We start from the raw sequence: 18,900 nt of genomic DNA on the forward strand, positions 1-18,900 counted from the left end.
TATGATGCATTCACTGCAGCATGGGAAAGACGACTTCTCTGCTGCAACAAAACCATTCACTGTTAATTTCAAAAATGAACAGGACACAAAGATTACATGAAAAAGGTGGAGGGGGGGGGGGTCTTTAATTCTCTCTGCCCAGGAATCACTGCAATTTAACAGTCGCTTCCTGTCACAACGGTTGCCGGCTTCATCCATATTTGAGTCAATACAGCAGGAAATGTTTACATGTTTTTGCTGAAACTTTAAACCAGTATATTCCTCAAAGCCTGGGAGGTGCCTGCGTGTCAGTTTTAAGCAAGCAAAGGCGACATCAAGTGGTCTTTAAGCGTCAGTGGTGGAAGAATCTCATACTGACAAACAAGTAATGCACAGCAAAAAATAACAGGGTACAATACAAATTTAAGTCCTGAATTTAAAGTTTTATTTAAGTAAAAGTACAGAAATATTGACAGCAAAAACGTCTTAAACATTTAAAAGACACTCACCATGCACAAAGGCCCTTTTCAGATTGTTATATTATTGGATTATTGTTATTTGTGGATTAACATCCAAGTGGCATTTTAATGTTGTAGTTTATCAGGGTAGAGCTAGCAATTTTATATACTCTTTTATAGTTTAAGAACATTGCATTGTTTTTTAGCCATGAAAACTTTTTGTAGGCAACATCAAAATCTGGAAAGCAATGAGTGACTATATCTGTCACATAAATAAAATTGAGTTATAAGTACAATATTTCCAACTGAACTGAAGTAAGTTTATTAAGTGGCATGAAATGGAAATACCCACGTAAAGTACAAGTACCTCAGGATTGTGGTCAAGGACAGTACTTGCATAAATGTACTTAGTTACTTTCCATTGCTGGTAAGTATCACCATAAGCATTACCATTGAGGTCCAGGACCTCAATGATAATTGTTTGCTCAAAATAAATGTATTTTTTTAGGGTCTCAATGTCTCCATGTGCAAGTTAATCAGGCCAAGTGCAGGATGGATAATATAATACGAGTATGACAAGTGTCACTGTGTTATGATAGCCACAATTTATTCTATAAGAAGATGCATTCAGACACAGAAAAACAAAGAAAACGCCTAGAACAAAACAAAGCACTGATCCAATTTGCATCAGAAAAAATAAAAATAATCCAAAATAAAATAAGGCAAGAATGAGTACTTTTACTACTGTGACAAAAATGATATCTAAATTACTGTACGCACTTTTTCCAGTGCTCCCCTGTGTCTACCTTGCAGTTACTCAACAGACACTGATATAATTTGTCACAGCAAATGGAAGCTGTGTTGCTGCAATGATTCCTGGAAGTTTCAGTCTGAACATCGCCTGGTTCATTTCTCTGCACCCAATGAATAGAATACCCCACTTCAGGTCAACCATGGGTCCCCAAAGCGGTGTCCCTCCTCAGGGGCCTCTCCACCTTCACAGTGCTGGGGTCACATTCCAGCATTTCTCTGATCCAATCATCATCCAGCGCTCCCTCTATGAACTCCTCCAGACTGATGATGGCTATAGACATAACAAGGACAGGCAGTGATTAGAAACAAAGAGCAGAGGTCAGACTCTATTAATATCATCTGGTTCTGTTCCTAAATCAATGTCTGCAAGTGTTTTAATCAAGGGGCAGGACTTAAATGTGTTTTGATGCTTGTTAACTATTGCATTATTACAAATATATAAATACATATCCATATATTGTGGGAAGGGCACGGGTTGTCTATTCAATTCATTTTCTCAAAATGAAGTTTTATGTTAAGGCTTGTATTCAGCATTTAGAGCAAATGAATCCTCTGTTTTATTACTCAGTCACTGGGAAAAGACCACAACCTGGCCTAAATATCAATTAGGCAGTCAAACCTCTGCACAAGAATTATACATCTCAATATTTTGTGCACACTACATATACTGTGGTAAGACGCATTACCTCAGCTTCAGGTATGTGCTTGCTCCATCACTTGAACTCTCTGACTGAATAATCATCTTAAAGACTTGTCCTAACTGGTAAAATAAATGTGTTTCTTCAGGATATCATAGCAAAACCTCATATCAAAGTTTTCAGAGTTGAAAAAAAAAGTCTCTAAGATGATAATTACGTTTTTAAAGCCAATGTGGCATTTTTATTTTATATTGGAAAACAAATCACCTTCTTGAATGTTTTTGCCACATGGATCCCAGTAGTTCTATAAAAACATAGTCATTTACTATATGAGATTGATTCATTGAAAGGAAAAAGACACTGAATGTCCTACAGTGGATGAGTGCGACTTCCATTGTTTTATGCTGAAATAAACCTACACCATGATTTCAAGCAGAAAGGGAAAATAATTTCTTCACCATTATTGTCTTTATCTAATCTCACAAATATCCTGTTGGTACATTCTTCAGCTGTGAGTGGGTTGGGTTTGGTCAAAGCAGCAGCGACACTCATTTTATACACAGCCTGTGGACAAAGGGAAACACACACTAGTTACACTGAAAGATGCAGCATCTATGGCATCATTTCATGGCTTTGCTTTGCACAGCCTTTGTGGACACACAAACACACACACCTGCATGATCTCCAGCATTTCATCCTTTGTAATGGCTCCATCTCTGTCTTTGTCATAGAGCTTGAATGACCAGTGCAGTTTCTCCACAGCTGAACCTTCAATGAGCATGCTGATGGCCATGACATACTCCCTAAAATCAACCACCCCATCCTAAAGAAAAGCACCCTCATTAACAGCTTTGTTTGTTTATGGGATTTAAAAAAAAACACCTTTCTTCAATGTTTATTCTATTTAAATGGAATAGTGTTTATGACTATGATCCTGTTAATGCTCCAGGAAAAGTTCTGTCTCCAGACTCATCAGATGTAGAGTGTATAGTGTCATTCAGTGTTTTTCTTACCCCGTTAGTGTCCAGTGTGCGGAATATCTGCTCTGCATACTCAGCTGACTCACTGCCCACTGTTCCATTGCAGAAATGCCTTTGAAACTCATGAAGAGTTATCAGCCCACTCGGACATTCATTAATAAACTTTCTATGAGGGAAAAAAATAATAATAATAATTATATATATATATATATATATATATATATATATATATATATAAAGGACTGTCTCGATTGTTAAACACAGAAAATATGGAGGCATTTTGGACAAAGAGTAAGATACGTCAGAGGAGAAACGTGTCCTTTAAAGTGAGAATTACGAGAATTAAGGTCAACCCATCTGCAACTGGTGGAGATTACCTGTGTTTGAAAGCTTGCTTACACCTTGTAATGTGAGTGCTAAGATAAATTAGGCCAACTGATTTTGAACCAATTTACTAAAACATGGCAACGTGATGCTAATCAGCAGTATGTAGTCATGGAAACAAAGTCGGGATAAAGACACTATTCTTCAAGTTTATACTAATGCTCACACAGCCAAATAAATGGAGTCAAGAGGCACAATGAGGAAAAAAAATCTAAGAATCAAATATGTCAGGGAGATGCTATGTGGTTTTGTCTGGAAAATAAGGTATTCCACATGAGACTGGTGTACTTCTTAAATGTAGTTTCACCAAAAATCTTCAAGTTTCCACTTCCTCTCCCATTATTTACTCAGTTTTTTTTATTTCTTTAACTTGAACACAGTTGGTGCATGAATTTACGCAATTAAGCTTCGCTATAGAAATTTCAAAAGCCAAAAGAAAATCTTACCTGAACCATTCGTACAGCTCTGTAACATAAGACTCTCCACTCCTACAAGGCAGGGTAGCAGCTTGGCCCATTCTGTAAAGAGGGAGCAACGGCTCTGCATTCACTGCTGACTTTATATACACAACAAATCCCAGCTTATGCCATGCTTTCTTAATTGCACCAACCACTACTGTCTCACATTTGATAAATTACTCAAAGCTAATCCCCTTTGGGGGGGGGGGGCAATAAGGAAGGTTGTACGGGTGCAGCAGAAGGAAAATGTAATTACTCAAAAGAGAAGGCTGCTGCTTCTCAATCTGCGTCACAGAAAACTGCAGAATAAAAAGTGCTAAGAGTTTGATGAAGTTTTTGAATTCAGTGTGACTGTTTACAAAATGTTCTTCTGGTGTTGGTCAAATACAGAGATTTGAAAATATGCCCAAAGTTCCTGTTGAGGGTTTAGTAAACTAATATTTATTAACAACACGACAACCTGGGAAGACAGCCCAGGCATGTTGAAAGTAGCAGCAATAATGCAAGAACAAATACAGTGAGTGCTTCCTCTGGGGCCCACAAATCAAACAAGAATGAACTTATAAAGTGGCAGGAAGTGGCACAAAGGAGGCAGTAACAAGCTTCCAACTGCCCAGTATCAGCCCAAAGGTTAAGGTCCTTTCTCCTGCGCAGTGACAGTTGGCTGTGTCTTTCTTAACTTCCCAAGTCTAATGATACGACAGATTAAAAAAAAAAAAACAACTAACAATAACAAATGATACAAGGACAGCATGCAACTAGACACAAAGCGGGGCATGAAATCAAAACATTATGTTCCCTAGCTTACAAAGTCTACTGGTTTATTTCAAATGGAGAGAAGAAAAATGTGTTACCTCTTTGCAGTTTATCACACAGTCACTATCAAAATAAAGTGAGAGCAATGTTTTAGTTTTCCAGGGAAATTACAACTACAATAGTGCAATGATTGAACAAGAGGAACAAGAACAAAAAAAAAACAAAAAAAACAAACAAATCAAATCAAAAAAATTTACTTTTTGCCTTTAAAAAAGGATCAGCCTGTGTCTATGGCACGACTCCATAGCTCTGGTCGTTTGGTTAGGTAGTGAACGCTGAAGCCAACATGTACAGCTCCTGTTTCGTCTATGAAAACGCTTCCTCTTCATTCATGACGTGCAGTATGCCATGTTGCATCAAGTTAATCCAAAGATACATTTTAGCCCTCCTTTCAGCCTGAGAAGGTGCCAGGTGGGAGGCGATCTCCAAAAGCAACACAGGTTTATTGTGTGTCCAAGCAGAAATGTCCAAAGGCACTTCGGACACAAGCAGGAGGGTCCTTGTGAGTTAGCTGTTCCATCCACTGGCTCCTCGTAATTCAAGCATTAGAAAGAAAAACAGTATTCTTCATGATTCACAACCTCCATTTCTATCCTCAAAACTGTCATACTTATTGGAAAATCCTTAACAGTCCTCAAAAGATGACTATAAATTGTGGCCCACATTACCAATAGGAACAATGGCATGAAAGCTACACAGTTCCATATATTCTCTATGTGGACAGTAATACAACTGCCATGTTTTGACTGAGTTGTTTCTGTACTAATGACTGAGGGTTAAGATGCAGACACACAGTCTAAACACTTCGACAAAAACCTGATATTTTTTTAGTGTCTTGGAAAAAAAAAACTGACTCTGTCTTTCATTGCACTTAAGCAGTGTTTAACACTCTGGTTAAAGAAATGTGGTTTGATAAATGTAACGTATACAAGCTTTGTAGAGTATTAAATAAGCCCAAAAATCTATGTGCCCAACAGATATTTTAGCTGAATTTCAGTAAGCTACTTTATCTTCCACCATAATTTATAGACTCATAACATGTTGAGAAATGATCATTTGAAATAGGGGATGTATACTGAAGTACAGAACATTTTTTTAAGCAAGAAAAAAAAAAGGCTATTGAACTGAAACCATGAGTAAAACATAATTTCAGTATTAATTCCCATCAGTAAAGATTAAACTGCCAATCTTTTTGAGTTTCACTGTGTGACAATAATGTGACATATTTTAGTAATTCAGATTTTTACCTTCCATCAACCCATAAGGCCATCTCACTGCCACATGACATTAAATACAGGTCATCACATACAATTACATATAGGTCATCACATAATGGCTATCAGTCTTGTAAAATCTAAGATGTGCAATTGTAAGCAGGGGCAAAACAGAGCTCTAGATGAGGTAAATGGAAAAAGGATCCCATCAACTCCCCTTAAATGTCATCTCACAAGTCATCAATACGTATTATTTCTTCTGCAGTTTTCTGAGTCATGCATGATATGGGAGTGACAGTTACATGGAGAGAAAGAGACGTAGCTTGAAGTTTAGCATTTATGGAATGATAGCTCTGCATAGCATAATCCCTTAACAAATTTATGCAGGTGCATGAAAATGCTGTGTGCCTTTGACAGGCACATAGAACATAAACATGTCAGACAGTCAGTGCATAATAGTACATGAAAAAAACACAAACAAACAGCTAAAGCTATGGCTTACCTGCGAGATTATAAAGCAGACAATAGGTTTAAGAAAACAGATGTACAGGTGAACAAGCACAGACTCATTACACCACATTCCAATGTACAGTATGTAGGAAAGTATGTAAAACTTAAACTGCAGGACAAATACTGCTACACTTCCTAAGTGTACTGTATGTTTATATGGGGCGGATTTGCTTCCATCGCTCCCTGAGTTTATCACTTTAACCATGAGATTCAACCTCAAACATGTATTAATAAAATGTCACAGATGTGAAATGGGTTTGCTGTTCAGCCGTTGCTACCAAACTTCCACTTCAGCACCTTTAAAGTGCTGTTTCGTGTTTTCTTTGCATGAAGTAGTACTGTAGTGCTCATAAATCTATAGGAGTTCATGAATGGTCAACCACCAAAACTGACAGCTCTAACAAAATTATGAAGGTGGATACTTTCTCCCAAGAAATCTTAAATGTGTATAGCTAGGGTAAAGTCCAGGGTAATCTATAGATGTGTACATACTAAAAATTAATTAAAATATTCTTCCTATGCAAACTATCCCTTTAAGACAGATATGGCCTGAAGACATGGTGATGCAATCATACCAAACGTACACATATACAGTATGTTCAAGTCAGTGTACAAGAGAGGAGGTTACTGGACTGTTTCAATGGAAAATGTTCAGATACTGACAAGTTAAGAGAAAATCTCTGAGTGACACATTACAAGGTGACTCTCAAAGTTAGAGGTTATGGAAGTGTGGTCTTCCGTGGTACACTGCCTACCTACGGTTTGGATCCTGAGGGGTCACAGAGATGGGCCAGGTTGTCAAGGTGTCTTCCTTGCATTTTAATTAACCATACAGTACCTAATCAAATTACAACCTTTTAAAAACATTAAATTGATTCAGTGCAAATTATTATTTTTTTTGCTTCGTCACTCCGAACCTTTGTACAAATGTCGGTGGAGGAGAGAAATACAAGCAGGACTCCAGAGCCACCATGACGTATACCCCCTTGTCACTGTCATTTGTGTTCATGGATTCCTCAGTTAAACAGAGGATGACAGTAGATGTGAAGAAAGCAGTGAGGAACAGCGTTTCAGGGCAGGCAGACCGCTGTAAGGCTTTAGAGGCAAATCCTCCTTCTGAAGAGGGAAAGCAGGTGTCCCTTATCATCATCAATCCCACTCCTGTTAGAGCAGCCACCCTAGGACTACACAGCTTATATGGAAAAAGGTAACCAATAAATAAAAAAAAGTCTTTAAAAACAGACTGCTGCGTCTTGGAGTAAGCATTCAAGCAGTTCTCGTCACCAAACAACTGATGGTCCAATAAGTGTTTTTTAGTGTGCTACAGCATCACACTGTAAGAGCAGATTCTATAAAGACCAGTGCATCTCTTCAAAATCCACAGCCTCGCCCAAGTTTGTGTCTGTCTCCAGGAGGCTCATGATCACCGCCATGGCTGCTTCATCGTTGCTGAGACTGCTGAGGCCTGGTCCAACCACACTGTCCAAATCCAGCTGGGAATTCTCCCCTGAGGTTAGATGAGGTGACAGAGGGGAATGAAAAACAAGATGTTGGAGTTAAATGAGGAGATATTTAAACATCATCCTATATAAAGTTTAGAAATAAGCTATTTAACAGGATGAGACAGATTACCCATGAGTGATTCTCCTCCTGAGAATGTAGCTCCCTGGGGCACATCCTCTGAGCTGGACTTTCCTGGCATCTCCATGTCTGTTGCCTCTCCATTTGGCACCTACAGACCAAAAGGGGAGAAGATTATAGCCCCAGCAGCAACATGGCAGGGATTTAGCCAAGAAGGAAAAAAGAGGAAATAAGCAAATCTATGATGGTTAAATGATGCCTTTCAACCTTTGGAGGAACTTCACCATAATTTCCAAATACATACAGCTGTGACTGCTTCACATCATGGCTAGTCTACCTCTTAAAAAAAAATCTTTTTCGCAGAGATGTTTAAACAAAGGAGGCAAGAAAACATGTAAAACCACACTGAGCCCGAAGAGTAAAAATGCTAGTTTGAAATATATTTCCCTATTTCCCATTATATTGAAAGCAGATTTGGTGTCATTTCAACTTGAGGCAAAAAGTTGTTTGACTTAGCAACTTTTGTGAAGAGTGGTGAACTCCATGCGAGGTAGGTAGACTGTGAAAGTTGACTCTACAATATGCTTACTCCACATGAACTGGGTTAGTTTGCAAAGTTTCAAGCACTTTTGTGAATGGGAAAACGTTTGTTTGAGTTGTGGGCTGTGCCACCTAATTTAGGACTGCCTCAATAAAAATATCAACGTATAGAAACTTACATTGTTGCTGATTTGATTGTGAGTTTGTGGAGACTTGTCCTGTGGCAAACTGAACGGGCTGACATTACCACTGGAAGGTGATGAGTTCATCCTAGAGCAGCAAAGACACAGATTAATTATTACCTACAACAAGTGATGAGCATGACAACTGTAGTTGTAAAAAAACATTAATGCAGATGGACCAACAAGAAAAGGCAGTTTAATTGTATAACTATCCATCACTGTTACAGAGAGTAAGGAGGACTTGCTCTGTTGTTGTGAGGCCACACCTGTTGAAATCCAGGAGCTCATTGGCAATCTGGGTCCCTATGCTTCCAGCATAAATCATAGTTCCAGGTGTAGTGGAGATGCCTGGTATAATTGGAAGGGACTTCTTGCCATCTTCTAACAAAAACAAAAAGTTGAACTTGACAGAACAGACCACAAAACATGTACTTTACAGTGTGCTATGACTACACAGTCTGTATTTGTGAGCATCATGGTACACCCAAGATTTCAATGACCACTGATTTTTTTGATATTTTATTTAAACTGACCTTCAGAAGTCTTGGAATTGCTCAACTGTTCAGACTTGTTTCCCGACCGACTGGTTCGACTGTGATCATGCCTTGTCATTGCACAAGATAACAGATGAAGCCCTGATTAGTATAAATCTTTTTCAGCTACAAAGATATTCAGGTAATTCAGAGTAAAGCATGTACTCACGATATGACTGTATTAGTTGATACTATGTATTCTACTTCTTTGGTCCAGGGATTTACAAAACTAAACCACTGACTTTGCAGAGTGACAAAGGAGCCATATTTTGTTTTAAACTTATAGCAGTTTGTCTCAATTTTCTCTTTACTCCGCAGCACTGTGGAGGAAAAACAGTGAGACGATGGATTAAAGGACTTAACGGGGAAAGAGAGTCACAGAGTCAGTACCACCTATTTAAGGCAGAGAACAGAACAAGCACAGGACCAGCAGACATAAAATGTGGGGAAACCATGAGGATTCAGTCATCTACTTTCAATAGATCAAGATGGACACAAATTCAATATATGATTTACCTGTGCTTCAACACTGCTATACTGTAAATTAAAATTTGATCTGAACCGGTCTGTGTAGTTGAAGAATGTAGCAATCATCTTAGCAGACACTGAAAAATGCTAACACGGGATCTAAGACAATTAGAAGAAAGAAACACTCTGGGGTGACAGAAAAATGGTATTTACCTTTTCGATGTCTATCGGCTAAATGTGGTAGGTCGTCTTGGTGGAAGTACTCATAGCATGATGTCCCAAGCAATTCTTGGGGAAGATAACCGAGAATAGTTGTCGCTCTGCAGATGAAATGAAAGAATATACATGTGTATCATGTTAGTATGAACGACTTATAAATGTGTACTATATTATCCAGAATATGGCACGCACTTGTTTAGTAAAGCTTTGGTTTCACTTTGACATCTTTTCTATTGTTCAGTGTCATAGATGTTAGAGGTGTCAATGGAAGATATTTGACACGTGTCAACAAATATACACTAGACCTGCAAGCAGCTATCAACGGGGTCCACGCCCTGAGCCATTCCTGCCCAGTCACCTGGCAAGGCGACACAAGTTTAGGCTAAAATGGCGTGGCCTATATCAGGAGACTCATCTACTATCAGTGAACACATCCATGTAAGGTTTGTGAATGTGCAATGCACAATGTGGGAGTTACAGGCCAAAATGCTTCTTCCTTGATTAGAGCGTCACCTGTTGGACAGGAGTCACTTTCGGTGTCTGAGGTGTGTGCATCGTTTTATACCACCCCTGAAAATTTCATGCAAGGATCTCCTACGATGTATGCCGCAGTTCCGCTTTTACCAATGGAAAAAAAAAAGAAATGATAATAAAATCAGGGTTCCCAGCACCACTGGCACTGCTTTACACTCGGGCTTGGACCCCTAATTATGTTAACAAAGCCATGCACCAAGCACCAGCCCCCCACCCTTACTGAAATCCAGTTCTACCTTTGATCGACAAAGGTGAATTTTCCATCCATGGCATAGCGTGTGACGAACTCTGTTGGTTTAACTCGGACTTCTCCGTTGACCTGGGGAGATGAGTGAGAGTGAACACGTCCCACTGCCACCAGACAGCTGAAGTGGGAGCTGTCCTGCTTGTCTGCCTCGCCCTCTCCGTCCGCTCCCAGCTGACTCGTAGGCCAGCTGCGCATGTAGCCTGTACAGTGGACTGTGCAGTACTTCTGCGACTCTGTAGGCACATGCAGACACAAATTGCAGGTCAAATATGACATACACAAAGTTTGTTCCTTTAATCAAAACTGTGTACCTGATAAAAATTATATTAGCTGTTATACATTAAACCAAATGAAAAACCCTACATAAGTGATCTGCTGTGTAATCCTCCATGTCATTTCCCTACCTTTCTTTTTAGAGGTGCTGGCCTGGAATTCCTTCTCCTCCACTTTGACAGAAATTTTGTTGTACTTCATGCGGCAGAAGAAAGAGCGCCGTGCGCCTGAACACAGCCGCGCTGCACCGACTGGGAGGTCAGCCTGGACCTGCAGACCGGCTACAGACATGACAGTAGTGTTAATATGCTCTCACTCACTCGCGAACACACCCCACACACACACACACACACACACTGCTTTACTTTTAGCATCTATTAGACGTTCACGAGGGTATAATTCAGAAGCTGACAGCTGCTCCTTCACTTTTCCCATGTCCTTGGGGTGTATGTAATCAAACAGGCTCTGTCCAATCAGCTCCGCCTGTCAGAAGAAGAAAAAAAAAAAGGAACAGCTTGTCAAACTTACCTAAACATGGTTCCCAAGCTGATAAAAAGAAATGTCAAAACCATTCTGATCTAAAGCAATTCTTGCTGACAAAGAACAAATTTAACAAAGTACACTGATTGTGGACTGTTGACCCCGGAGCACACCAGATACTGTGTGGAGAAGAGGAATGAGGAAGAGAGGTAACACATCTTTTCTCACAGCTTTGAATATCCCTTTACTCAGGTTATCAAAAATATCAAAACCCAATGAAAGTTTAGATGTACAAACATCTTCATTTTCATCATCAAAGGGGTCCTTTGTCTACTGAGAATTTATTTCCAGTGAGCATTGTGAATTGCAATTTGGCTGATTTTTGGAAAAGCCTAAAAGATCTATCAGCAGTTAACCATCACAAGGACTAGCATATCATTTTGATAATGATCCACAAACAGGACTTTATGATACATGGCTTACAACCAATGGTTTCAGTGGTTGCAGTTTTGTGCCTTGTTCTCTAAATTTAAATACTGAATTACATACAATATCTATATGAGGAATAATTAGGCATTCATCCTAACAAGACTTCACACAGACTACTTCACACAATGCTAACTTAATCATCAATTTGGTATTTCTAAACTGTTCTTCAGTGAAATGTGTGCACGTGTCGTTTCAGACCCACTCATGGATGGGGGGTTCTGGTCTATAACAAGGCAACGCAACCCATCTGGTGTGTCCGGGGTTTTCTCATGAAAAAAAAAGATGCTGCAGATACAGTAACAAATGTAAAAGTGTTACCCGACTATAATTTAATATCTTCGTGACGGACTCTGAGACAAAAACTATTTTCCCACGATCACAGCCCACTACAAACAGGAACCCATCTGCAGCCTGCACAACAAAGAAACATGGGGGAGAATAGGGGGGAGCCAACGTGATGACATGGTCAAGACAAAAGTAAGAGGCCACTGAGTCCATTTCAATTAATATAGTTTTTGAAACTAAATAGAAACATTTAATCAATTATGAAAATTTTGTGCATCACGCTACTGTCTGCTATTGACAGTCAGCGATACGCAGAAAAGCCAACACATATTAGTGAATAATAAAACTGAAATTCACTGCCTGTTATGACAACATACTAACAGCAGAACAACACAAAAAATATTTTTTTTAAATATTAGAAAAAAGATAATTGTGTTGTTTGGATGTTTCTGATGAATAGACCTCACAGTAAAGCAGGGACAGGTTTGTAACCTGATCAGTAGCTTTTGAATGAAATGTTCACAATGTCCTAAAGTGACTTCTTCAACATCTTACAGTTTACAAGCTTATCTTTGTATTCAGATCACTTAGCAGATGTCTGAAGCAATAATCCTTAAAGTAAAAAAGTATTCAGTGACAGTGACTGTTTATCAGATTTTGTGCATATGTATTGTGAGCTTCCACGGTCAACGGTATGGTTTACCTTGAGAACAAGGTGTTTCAGCTCCTCATTAGGAAGGAATGACGGCTTATAGTTAGCTTCAGAAAAGGAGCTTGCTGAACCTAAAAATATAGACAGTGCAATTTCAGATTAATACATTACATTTAGTTCATTTTTTCTATTAAAAATGGATGTTATTTTCAGAGTTTGAAGCCATCAGTCCTATCTGTAAAATAAAAATTTACTGAGATAGATTACTACCACATTTTATGTGTGCTCACTATCAGTTTTATCTCTAAACTAAGAAGTCTAGACAATCTGACTAAACTGTTGTCTTGTTTCCAATCTGCTGGATTGTCTGACTGCTCATTTCTTGCCAGACAGACTTTGTTTGTAGCAGCTTTCTTGTTTGCAAATCTCAGCAATTGTTGTACTTAATATTATATTGGAGAGTACAATGTTGTATAGCCAATAAAATTGATGGCTAAAACTGCAAAAATAAAACCTAAATTGTAAGAAACCTGAATTATCCCTTAATTAACTGAATGCATCAGTGATGACAATATCAGACTAAATGTTTTTTAACACCTCTGGCCATCAATTGACTGGGTACCTTTGAGAGATTTAAGGTGCTGCACAGCCATTCTGAGCACAGTGAGTTTGTCCAGCTTACGAGACATGGGGTTACAAGTCGGGATCATGGCTGACAGTTTGTCAATGAGGTTGTTCATTTTGTCTCGTCTCCTCTTCTCAATTTGGCTGTGAGGTTCCCTGCAGAGACACAAATTGGGAAATCATTTCGAGCAGTCAAAGGAGTTTCCTGCTTTGACTTTTAGACCATCTGTGAAATGTAGCATCCTCTGAATTTCAGAACTTCAACAGCGGACAGTTTAAGACTGAGGATAACATCACAGGAGCCTAGAAAATGTTTTGTAAATATGGTGGTGTCAATCTACAACCTACCTGATGCACTTCATTTTGACATGTTGGTCCTCTCCATCTGATCTGTAGGGAAAAAAACATTTGAAATATATCAATTAACACAGTTGACTAATCAATTAATTAACTAACTGTTCCAGCTGTATACACAGTACCTGTCTTGGTCATCTTCCATATCTGCATCAGGGATGGAAGCAGATTTTGCATCCCTGGAAAGAAAAATAATGACTGTCAATAACAACTACCATCAATTTATGTTAGTGGATTTATGAGATTTTCTTAAAGCCAAATTTAATAAATCACTCATACTCACTGGTTGTCGATGCTGCCTTTACGCTTCCGGGGCATCTCCATACTCAAGGACATGCCAGAAGCTGAGGATGGGGTCATCAGGCTGGACAGAGAGACAGAACTGCTTTGGCTTTCCTCAACCAGCACATCCTCTGAAACACACAAAACACAATGAGCTGCAGCTGGTCATGAGGGGCAGAGACCTGATTTCATTCGCAAGCAAATCTCATACGTTCCCTCGCACTTTTGCATTTCAGTTTAAAAGTCTGTCAGACTTCACTTTCTCAAATGTCAGTGATAAAGAATCAGTTAAATTATCATACTGTGGGTTTTCCCAAACATGATCACAATGTTCTTATTAGGAGATCATAAACAGCCCTGATGGGGCATGAAGTCACAGACTATATCTGTCATACCACTCCTTAAATACGGCCCCATATCAGTCCACATAATAGACTGTGTAGAATAGTTTTAATAAAGTGGGAATAGAGCAATAAATTCACCAGCCATAAGTGTGGGAAATAGCAACAGCTATTATACAAATCCTTTTTAAAGAATTACATTTGAATACTTTCATATTACTGATGTTATTGTTAGCCCTTAACATAATGAAAAATGCCAATCACAGCTTCTCAGAGCTGAAGAGGGTATCTTCAATTGTTTTGTTAGATTTAACCAAAAGTCCAAAACCCATCGCTGAACCCATGTTTCAGATTTTATATTTTTCACTATTTTGCTTGATAAATGACTGGAACAATCAATTGATTATAAAAACAGTTGTTAGTCTCAGTCCACAGGATCTTTTGACAATATCATCACTTTAAAGATTAGAGGACCTGGCTTGTGACTAAAGGCCATCAGCTACAAATCGAAAGAGCATGAAGTGAATTCTGGGTGTGGTTACATCTTCAAACTACTGACTGTGTCTTCTGCCAAGTACCCTTGGGGCAAATCCCGATAACCTTACTCAGCCTCATTAACTACTTCATAACTGGTTGTTCTGGTGTAGCTGCTTTGGTTTGACTTCCTCAGTTTCTGTACACACACTTGAGTTGCAGTTTCTCTGCACAATGGGCTATGCTAGCATCATTTATTCAGGGATTTTAGGTGTAATACTTTTTTTTATCAAATGTTAATTCCACATGAAATTAAAGCTGCAACAACAAATGTTTTTAATTATCAGCTAATCTATTGATTTCAAAGGAGTGAAATATGCTCCTCATAATTTACCTGAGCCAAAAGTGTGACGTGTTCAAATTGCTTGTTTGGTCCAAGTAACAGGGTAAAATCAAAATTTATTGATACCACTGCAATATATCACAAAGAAAAGCATGAGTATGGGCACTGACATTGGCTCCGCATTTATATTGATAATTTGCTTTTTAACTCCATATTGCCAAGATGTTTTCACACTTTCAAATCTCTGTATCTCTATGGAGATGGCAGGACTGTGATGTAGTCATGTTCTCACAAGTGAGAAAATGTGTGGGAGAGCAGCTCAGGAGAAAAGCACAAGACAAAGCAAATGTAGCCGATATTCATGCACCTAATTTTAACTTTGCACAGACACTGTAACCCAAACAGCTGTTCAAAAGATCAGTAACAACCTGATTTTTAATCCTACTACCGCTGTAACAATCTGTTGGATTATAGGGTTACAGTGACGGGAACTAGCTTACTGTACAATACGCCAAACAGACATCTCTCGGCCAACTCCCACAATCCCTCTGTCTAGCTCACGTGTTCATTAACTCATTCACTCAATCCTTGAATGAGCTTCTGTTACACTTAAATAACCCCACAACCTATACATTTTACTCACACTGTTACAGAGTAATAGCATCACAAGAAATGATGGGTGTGTAATTATTTTCGAGTTATACTCTCAACAATTTTGCAACAGCAGCCACAAGCCTAGAAACGAAACCTGGTCAAACTAGGTCATGAGCTACCCTGTGCCACCTTACTCATTCATGAAGTTAATCATACACACCCAGTAAGTCCACAGTCTCTCATTGTTGACAATTTACTGGCATGTGATTTGATAATGCTCAAGTCACCGTCAAACATCTATGCTACAATGACACACAGTTAAATACCTCCACTAAGGCGGTTATGTTTTCACCTGTGTCTGTTTGTTGGTTGGTTTGTTTGTCAGCAGGATGATGCAAAAAGAACCCACCTATTTAAATTTAGGTGCTGATCTGTTTAAAAGGGTGGATCCAGGATCTTTTAATCTTTCCCGAGCAATGTGTGAAAGGGCATTATTTGATTATTTGACACATTTATCAATTTCTCAGCAAATAATACAAGGATGTATTATTGTTGTAAACAAATCAGACAAATTTATGGTATTGAGATCTATGACTTTGTACAGTTAGGACTACAATATATTCTGCTCAGTAAACATATCGTTGAAAACTAGTCATACGAAAGTAAACAATGAGTTCACAGGGAAAAGTCCACTGTGGCATCCTGACTGGGTACTTCAATGAGTATGCCCAACAAATCCATCTTCACAGATGCTTTTAATAGAGGTGACCATTTCATCACTCTAAAAATAAGCTTTACAAGCAACAGCAGGTTCAAAGCCAACTTGAAAAGAAAACTGTCTAAAGCTGAAACATTTGTCCACAGTTTTGTCAATTTGTTGGTCAACTGAAAAATCAATGAACCATTTTGACAATTCATTAATCATTTAAGTGGTTTCAGTTTCTCAATTGAGGATTTTCTACTTTTCTTTGTCAATGTGACAGCAAGCTGAATATTTTGAGGTTTTAGACGGTTAGCTGAGTTAACAAATCAAGCAATATGATGATATTACCAATTGTTGCACTATTTTCTGACATTTAAACAAAGATATTAATCAATTAACAGATAAAATACTTGCTAGATGAAACCTTATGTCCTCAGAGTCTAACTTTTTAATACTATGTAAATCCTCTGTTTCTAAAACTACAATTATTCATGAAGAAAGATTGACATCTATGATCAAAATCTGACTAAAATGATGAATTAATTACCAAAAAGTTGTCCGTCTGTCTAGTTAGAGGTGTGCTGGGCATGCTTAACAGAGGATGACTGATACATTGGTGGACTGATTTTATCAGCTGATTTAAGTTAATTGCAGATAAAGGTCAGATCTTCTAGCCATGGAATAAAATGTGTTTGTGGATGTTTTGACAATTCCCCCATAGTTTACTGAAAGCACCAACACTTTGTTTTTCTGTTGGGGGGGGGGGCAACACCACTACCCAAAACTGCTTGTAATCAGTATTATGATAAATTATTTCACAGTAGTGTATATTTAGTAAAAGCAATTTCACAGTGTTAATGGAGCCTTAGCTTTCACAGAAACCTTTAGTGGAGTGGGACGTTTTATGATGAAATTAAAAAAAAAAAAAAAAAACATGTTTACAACTCTTGTTTCTATTTCGTTGGGTGAACTGAAGTCAGCTTTTAACTATTTGGTTTCAGTCCGACGTGAAGCGCTGCTAAGTGTCCTGTTGACATCCAGAGGGGGAATCAAACTGGCACAGCTAACTTACAGCAGTGCCCGCTTCGTCCTAGCTAACACCAGATAAGCTTCAGCCGCTGGGTCCATCGACAGTACATCTAGTTAGGCCTGAACAGCAGCGACCACTGACGCTTGTTTTACCCACTGTGACAGTCGTTATTTCAGAAACCAGTGCCCATCAAACCTTTTAAAGCTTCCCACAGTGAGATCTCATCGTGGGCTTTAAACCCGTCTCTGACAGAATCGGCCGACTTGAGACCGTTGTCCCGAGAAACAGGCCGTGCTATCGTTGCTAAGCTAACATTTGCGTGGTTCGGTCATATTAGCCAGTAGACACAGCACATAATAGATACGATTAACAATTAATAACGTTATCAGTCGTGACAAACCGAAATAAAGCGATACTCCGTGCAATATACTGGTGGTATGACAAACAATGTCGTGCGGGGTTACATAAACGCCGTAAATGGCGAGTTTGCTCTACTGATCTACTGACCTAGTTTTGAAATAGCGCAAAGTTACGACCAACCGGCGGAAAAACAGCCGAAAAAAACACCGCTGCACTTCTTCCTTTTTGAGAAAAACCTCTCCATCGCACACACACTGGGTCACTCGGTCTGAACATCTGAACGAGTGAGAAGCTTTATCGCTGTTTCGGTTACCTGCCGGTTCGCCTACTCCCGCTCTGTCACCGCCACCAGCCGATGCGTTCCTGGCCGACATGGCTGGAGCCGGGGCCGGTGCGCTGGGGCCCGGGACTCCAATGCATGGAGGAGGTGGTCGACTACTCCGAGATGTTGCTGTGTTAACAGGACAGGTTGTGAAAGAGCCGAGGCGGCGAGCAAACCTTTATTGTTATTATTTTTTTCCTCAGATGGAGAAAACCAGGGGGAGAAGGCGCAGAGAGGAGCGCAGCGGCGTGCGCAAAAAGTGGGACAGTGTGGAGAAGTGGGGGCAACGCGGAAGGCAGGACGCAGTCTCCTCCTGCCGGTTCACCGGTGTCACCGCCGCAGCCTCTCCGCTCCCCCTGTCTAAATGGCTGGTAAAGCCTATATTCCCACCAGGTAAAACAATTTAAAAAAGGTTAATGCTGAAGGATTTAGTTTTGTCTGGAAAATGAAATACATTTAGATAAAGAAGGGGGGGGAATAATATCCATAAAAGGAAATTAAAGGTAAGGGGGTAAAGGGGCTTGAGTCGGACTAAAAGAGACACATTTAAAACTATTTAACTTCCCAGGAAGAGGCCCACATAGTAATGTTACTGAGGCTAGAGGTACTGGTTATTAATGAACATAACAAGAGTCTGCTGAGGTCGATGAGCTGAGGCCAGCAGTACATGGCCATGAGCATCCAGAAGAGGATGCTCCACAAGCCGACAGTAACATGGTATTACAGGCTGGCTGATCCTG

At 39.3% G+C, this 18,900-nt stretch overlaps 2 protein-coding genes across 8 annotated transcripts; both read right to left on the minus strand.

The window, feature by feature from the left end:
* Window positions 1–137: 137 nt before the first annotated feature.
* Window positions 138–4,030, minus strand: LOC139635397 (guanylyl cyclase inhibitory protein). The gene is made up of 5 exons (XM_071502700.1): window positions 3,699–4,030; window positions 2,902–3,034; window positions 2,562–2,711; window positions 2,347–2,452; window positions 138–1,521 (listed from the first exon to the last, which is right to left on the minus strand). The coding sequence occupies exons 1-5, from the start codon at window positions 3,767–3,769 to the stop codon at window positions 1,385–1,387; spliced, it is 597 nt and encodes a 198-aa protein (XP_071358801.1). The 5' UTR covers window positions 3,770–4,030; the 3' UTR covers window positions 138–1,384.
* Window positions 4,031–6,105: 2,075 nt separating this feature from the next.
* bmal2 (basic helix-loop-helix ARNT like 2) lies at window positions 6,106–18,606 on the minus strand. 7 transcript variants are annotated; one of them, XM_071502560.1, is made up of 17 exons: window positions 18,152–18,606; window positions 13,995–14,124; window positions 13,837–13,890; window positions 13,706–13,747; window positions 13,356–13,513; window positions 12,785–12,864; window positions 12,115–12,207; window positions 11,193–11,310; window positions 10,959–11,108; window positions 10,544–10,787; window positions 9,768–9,874; window positions 9,256–9,406; window positions 9,087–9,157; window positions 8,799–8,931; window positions 8,551–8,641; window positions 7,883–7,982; window positions 6,106–7,757 (listed from the first exon to the last, which is right to left on the minus strand). In XM_071502560.1, exons 1-17 carry the CDS (start codon window positions 18,210–18,212, stop codon window positions 7,600–7,602), a joined length of 1,941 nt encoding a protein of 646 aa, XP_071358661.1. In that variant the 5' UTR covers window positions 18,213–18,606; the 3' UTR covers window positions 6,106–7,599. The 7 variants fall into 7 exon arrangements, with proteins under 7 accessions (XP_071358661.1, XP_071358651.1, XP_071358677.1 ...); XM_071502550.1 differs by having other exon boundaries at window positions 8,799–8,934; window positions 18,152–18,605; XM_071502576.1 differs by having other exon boundaries at window positions 8,820–8,931; window positions 18,152–18,602.
* Between the last annotated feature and the right edge of the window lie 294 nt (window positions 18,607–18,900).

The sequence above is a fragment of the Trachinotus anak genome, unplaced genomic scaffold, assembly GCF_046630095.1.
Source record: "Trachinotus anak isolate AG129_WGS33_773 ecotype Australia unplaced genomic scaffold, CSIRO_AGI_Tana_v1 ptg000002l, whole genome shotgun sequence".
Taxonomy (NCBI): Eukaryota; Metazoa; Chordata; class Actinopteri; order Carangiformes; family Carangidae; genus Trachinotus; species Trachinotus anak.

What these genes read in the sequence shown, in the direction of transcription:
- LOC139635397 (XM_071502700.1), bottom strand. Translation starts at nt 3,769, where the DNA reads ATGGGCCAAGCTGCTACCCTGCCTTGTAGGAGTGGAGAGTCTTATGTT. An exon ending in GCACACTGGACACTAACGGG is followed by an intron (nt 2,712 to 2,901) that starts GTAAGAAAAACA and finishes GCTTTTCTTTAG; the next exon opens with GATGGGGTGGTTGATTTTAG. An exon ending in AAATGCTGGAGATCATGCAG is followed by an intron (nt 2,453 to 2,561) that starts GTGTGTGTGTTT and finishes CTTTGTCCACAG; the next exon opens with GCTGTGTATAAAATGAGTGT.
- bmal2 (XM_071502550.1), bottom strand. Translation starts at nt 18,212, where the DNA reads ATGTCGGCCAGGAACGCATCGGCTGGTGGCGGTGACAGAGCGGGAGTA. An exon ending in AAAGGCAGCATCGACAACCA is followed by an intron (nt 13,891 to 13,994) that starts GTGAGTATGAGT and finishes TTTTCTTTCCAG; the next exon opens with GGATGCAAAATCTGCTTCCA. An exon ending in CAATTCCAAGACTTCTGAAG is followed by an intron (nt 8,935 to 9,086) that starts GTCAGTTTAAAT and finishes TGTTTTTGTTAG; the next exon opens with AAGATGGCAAGAAGTCCCTT.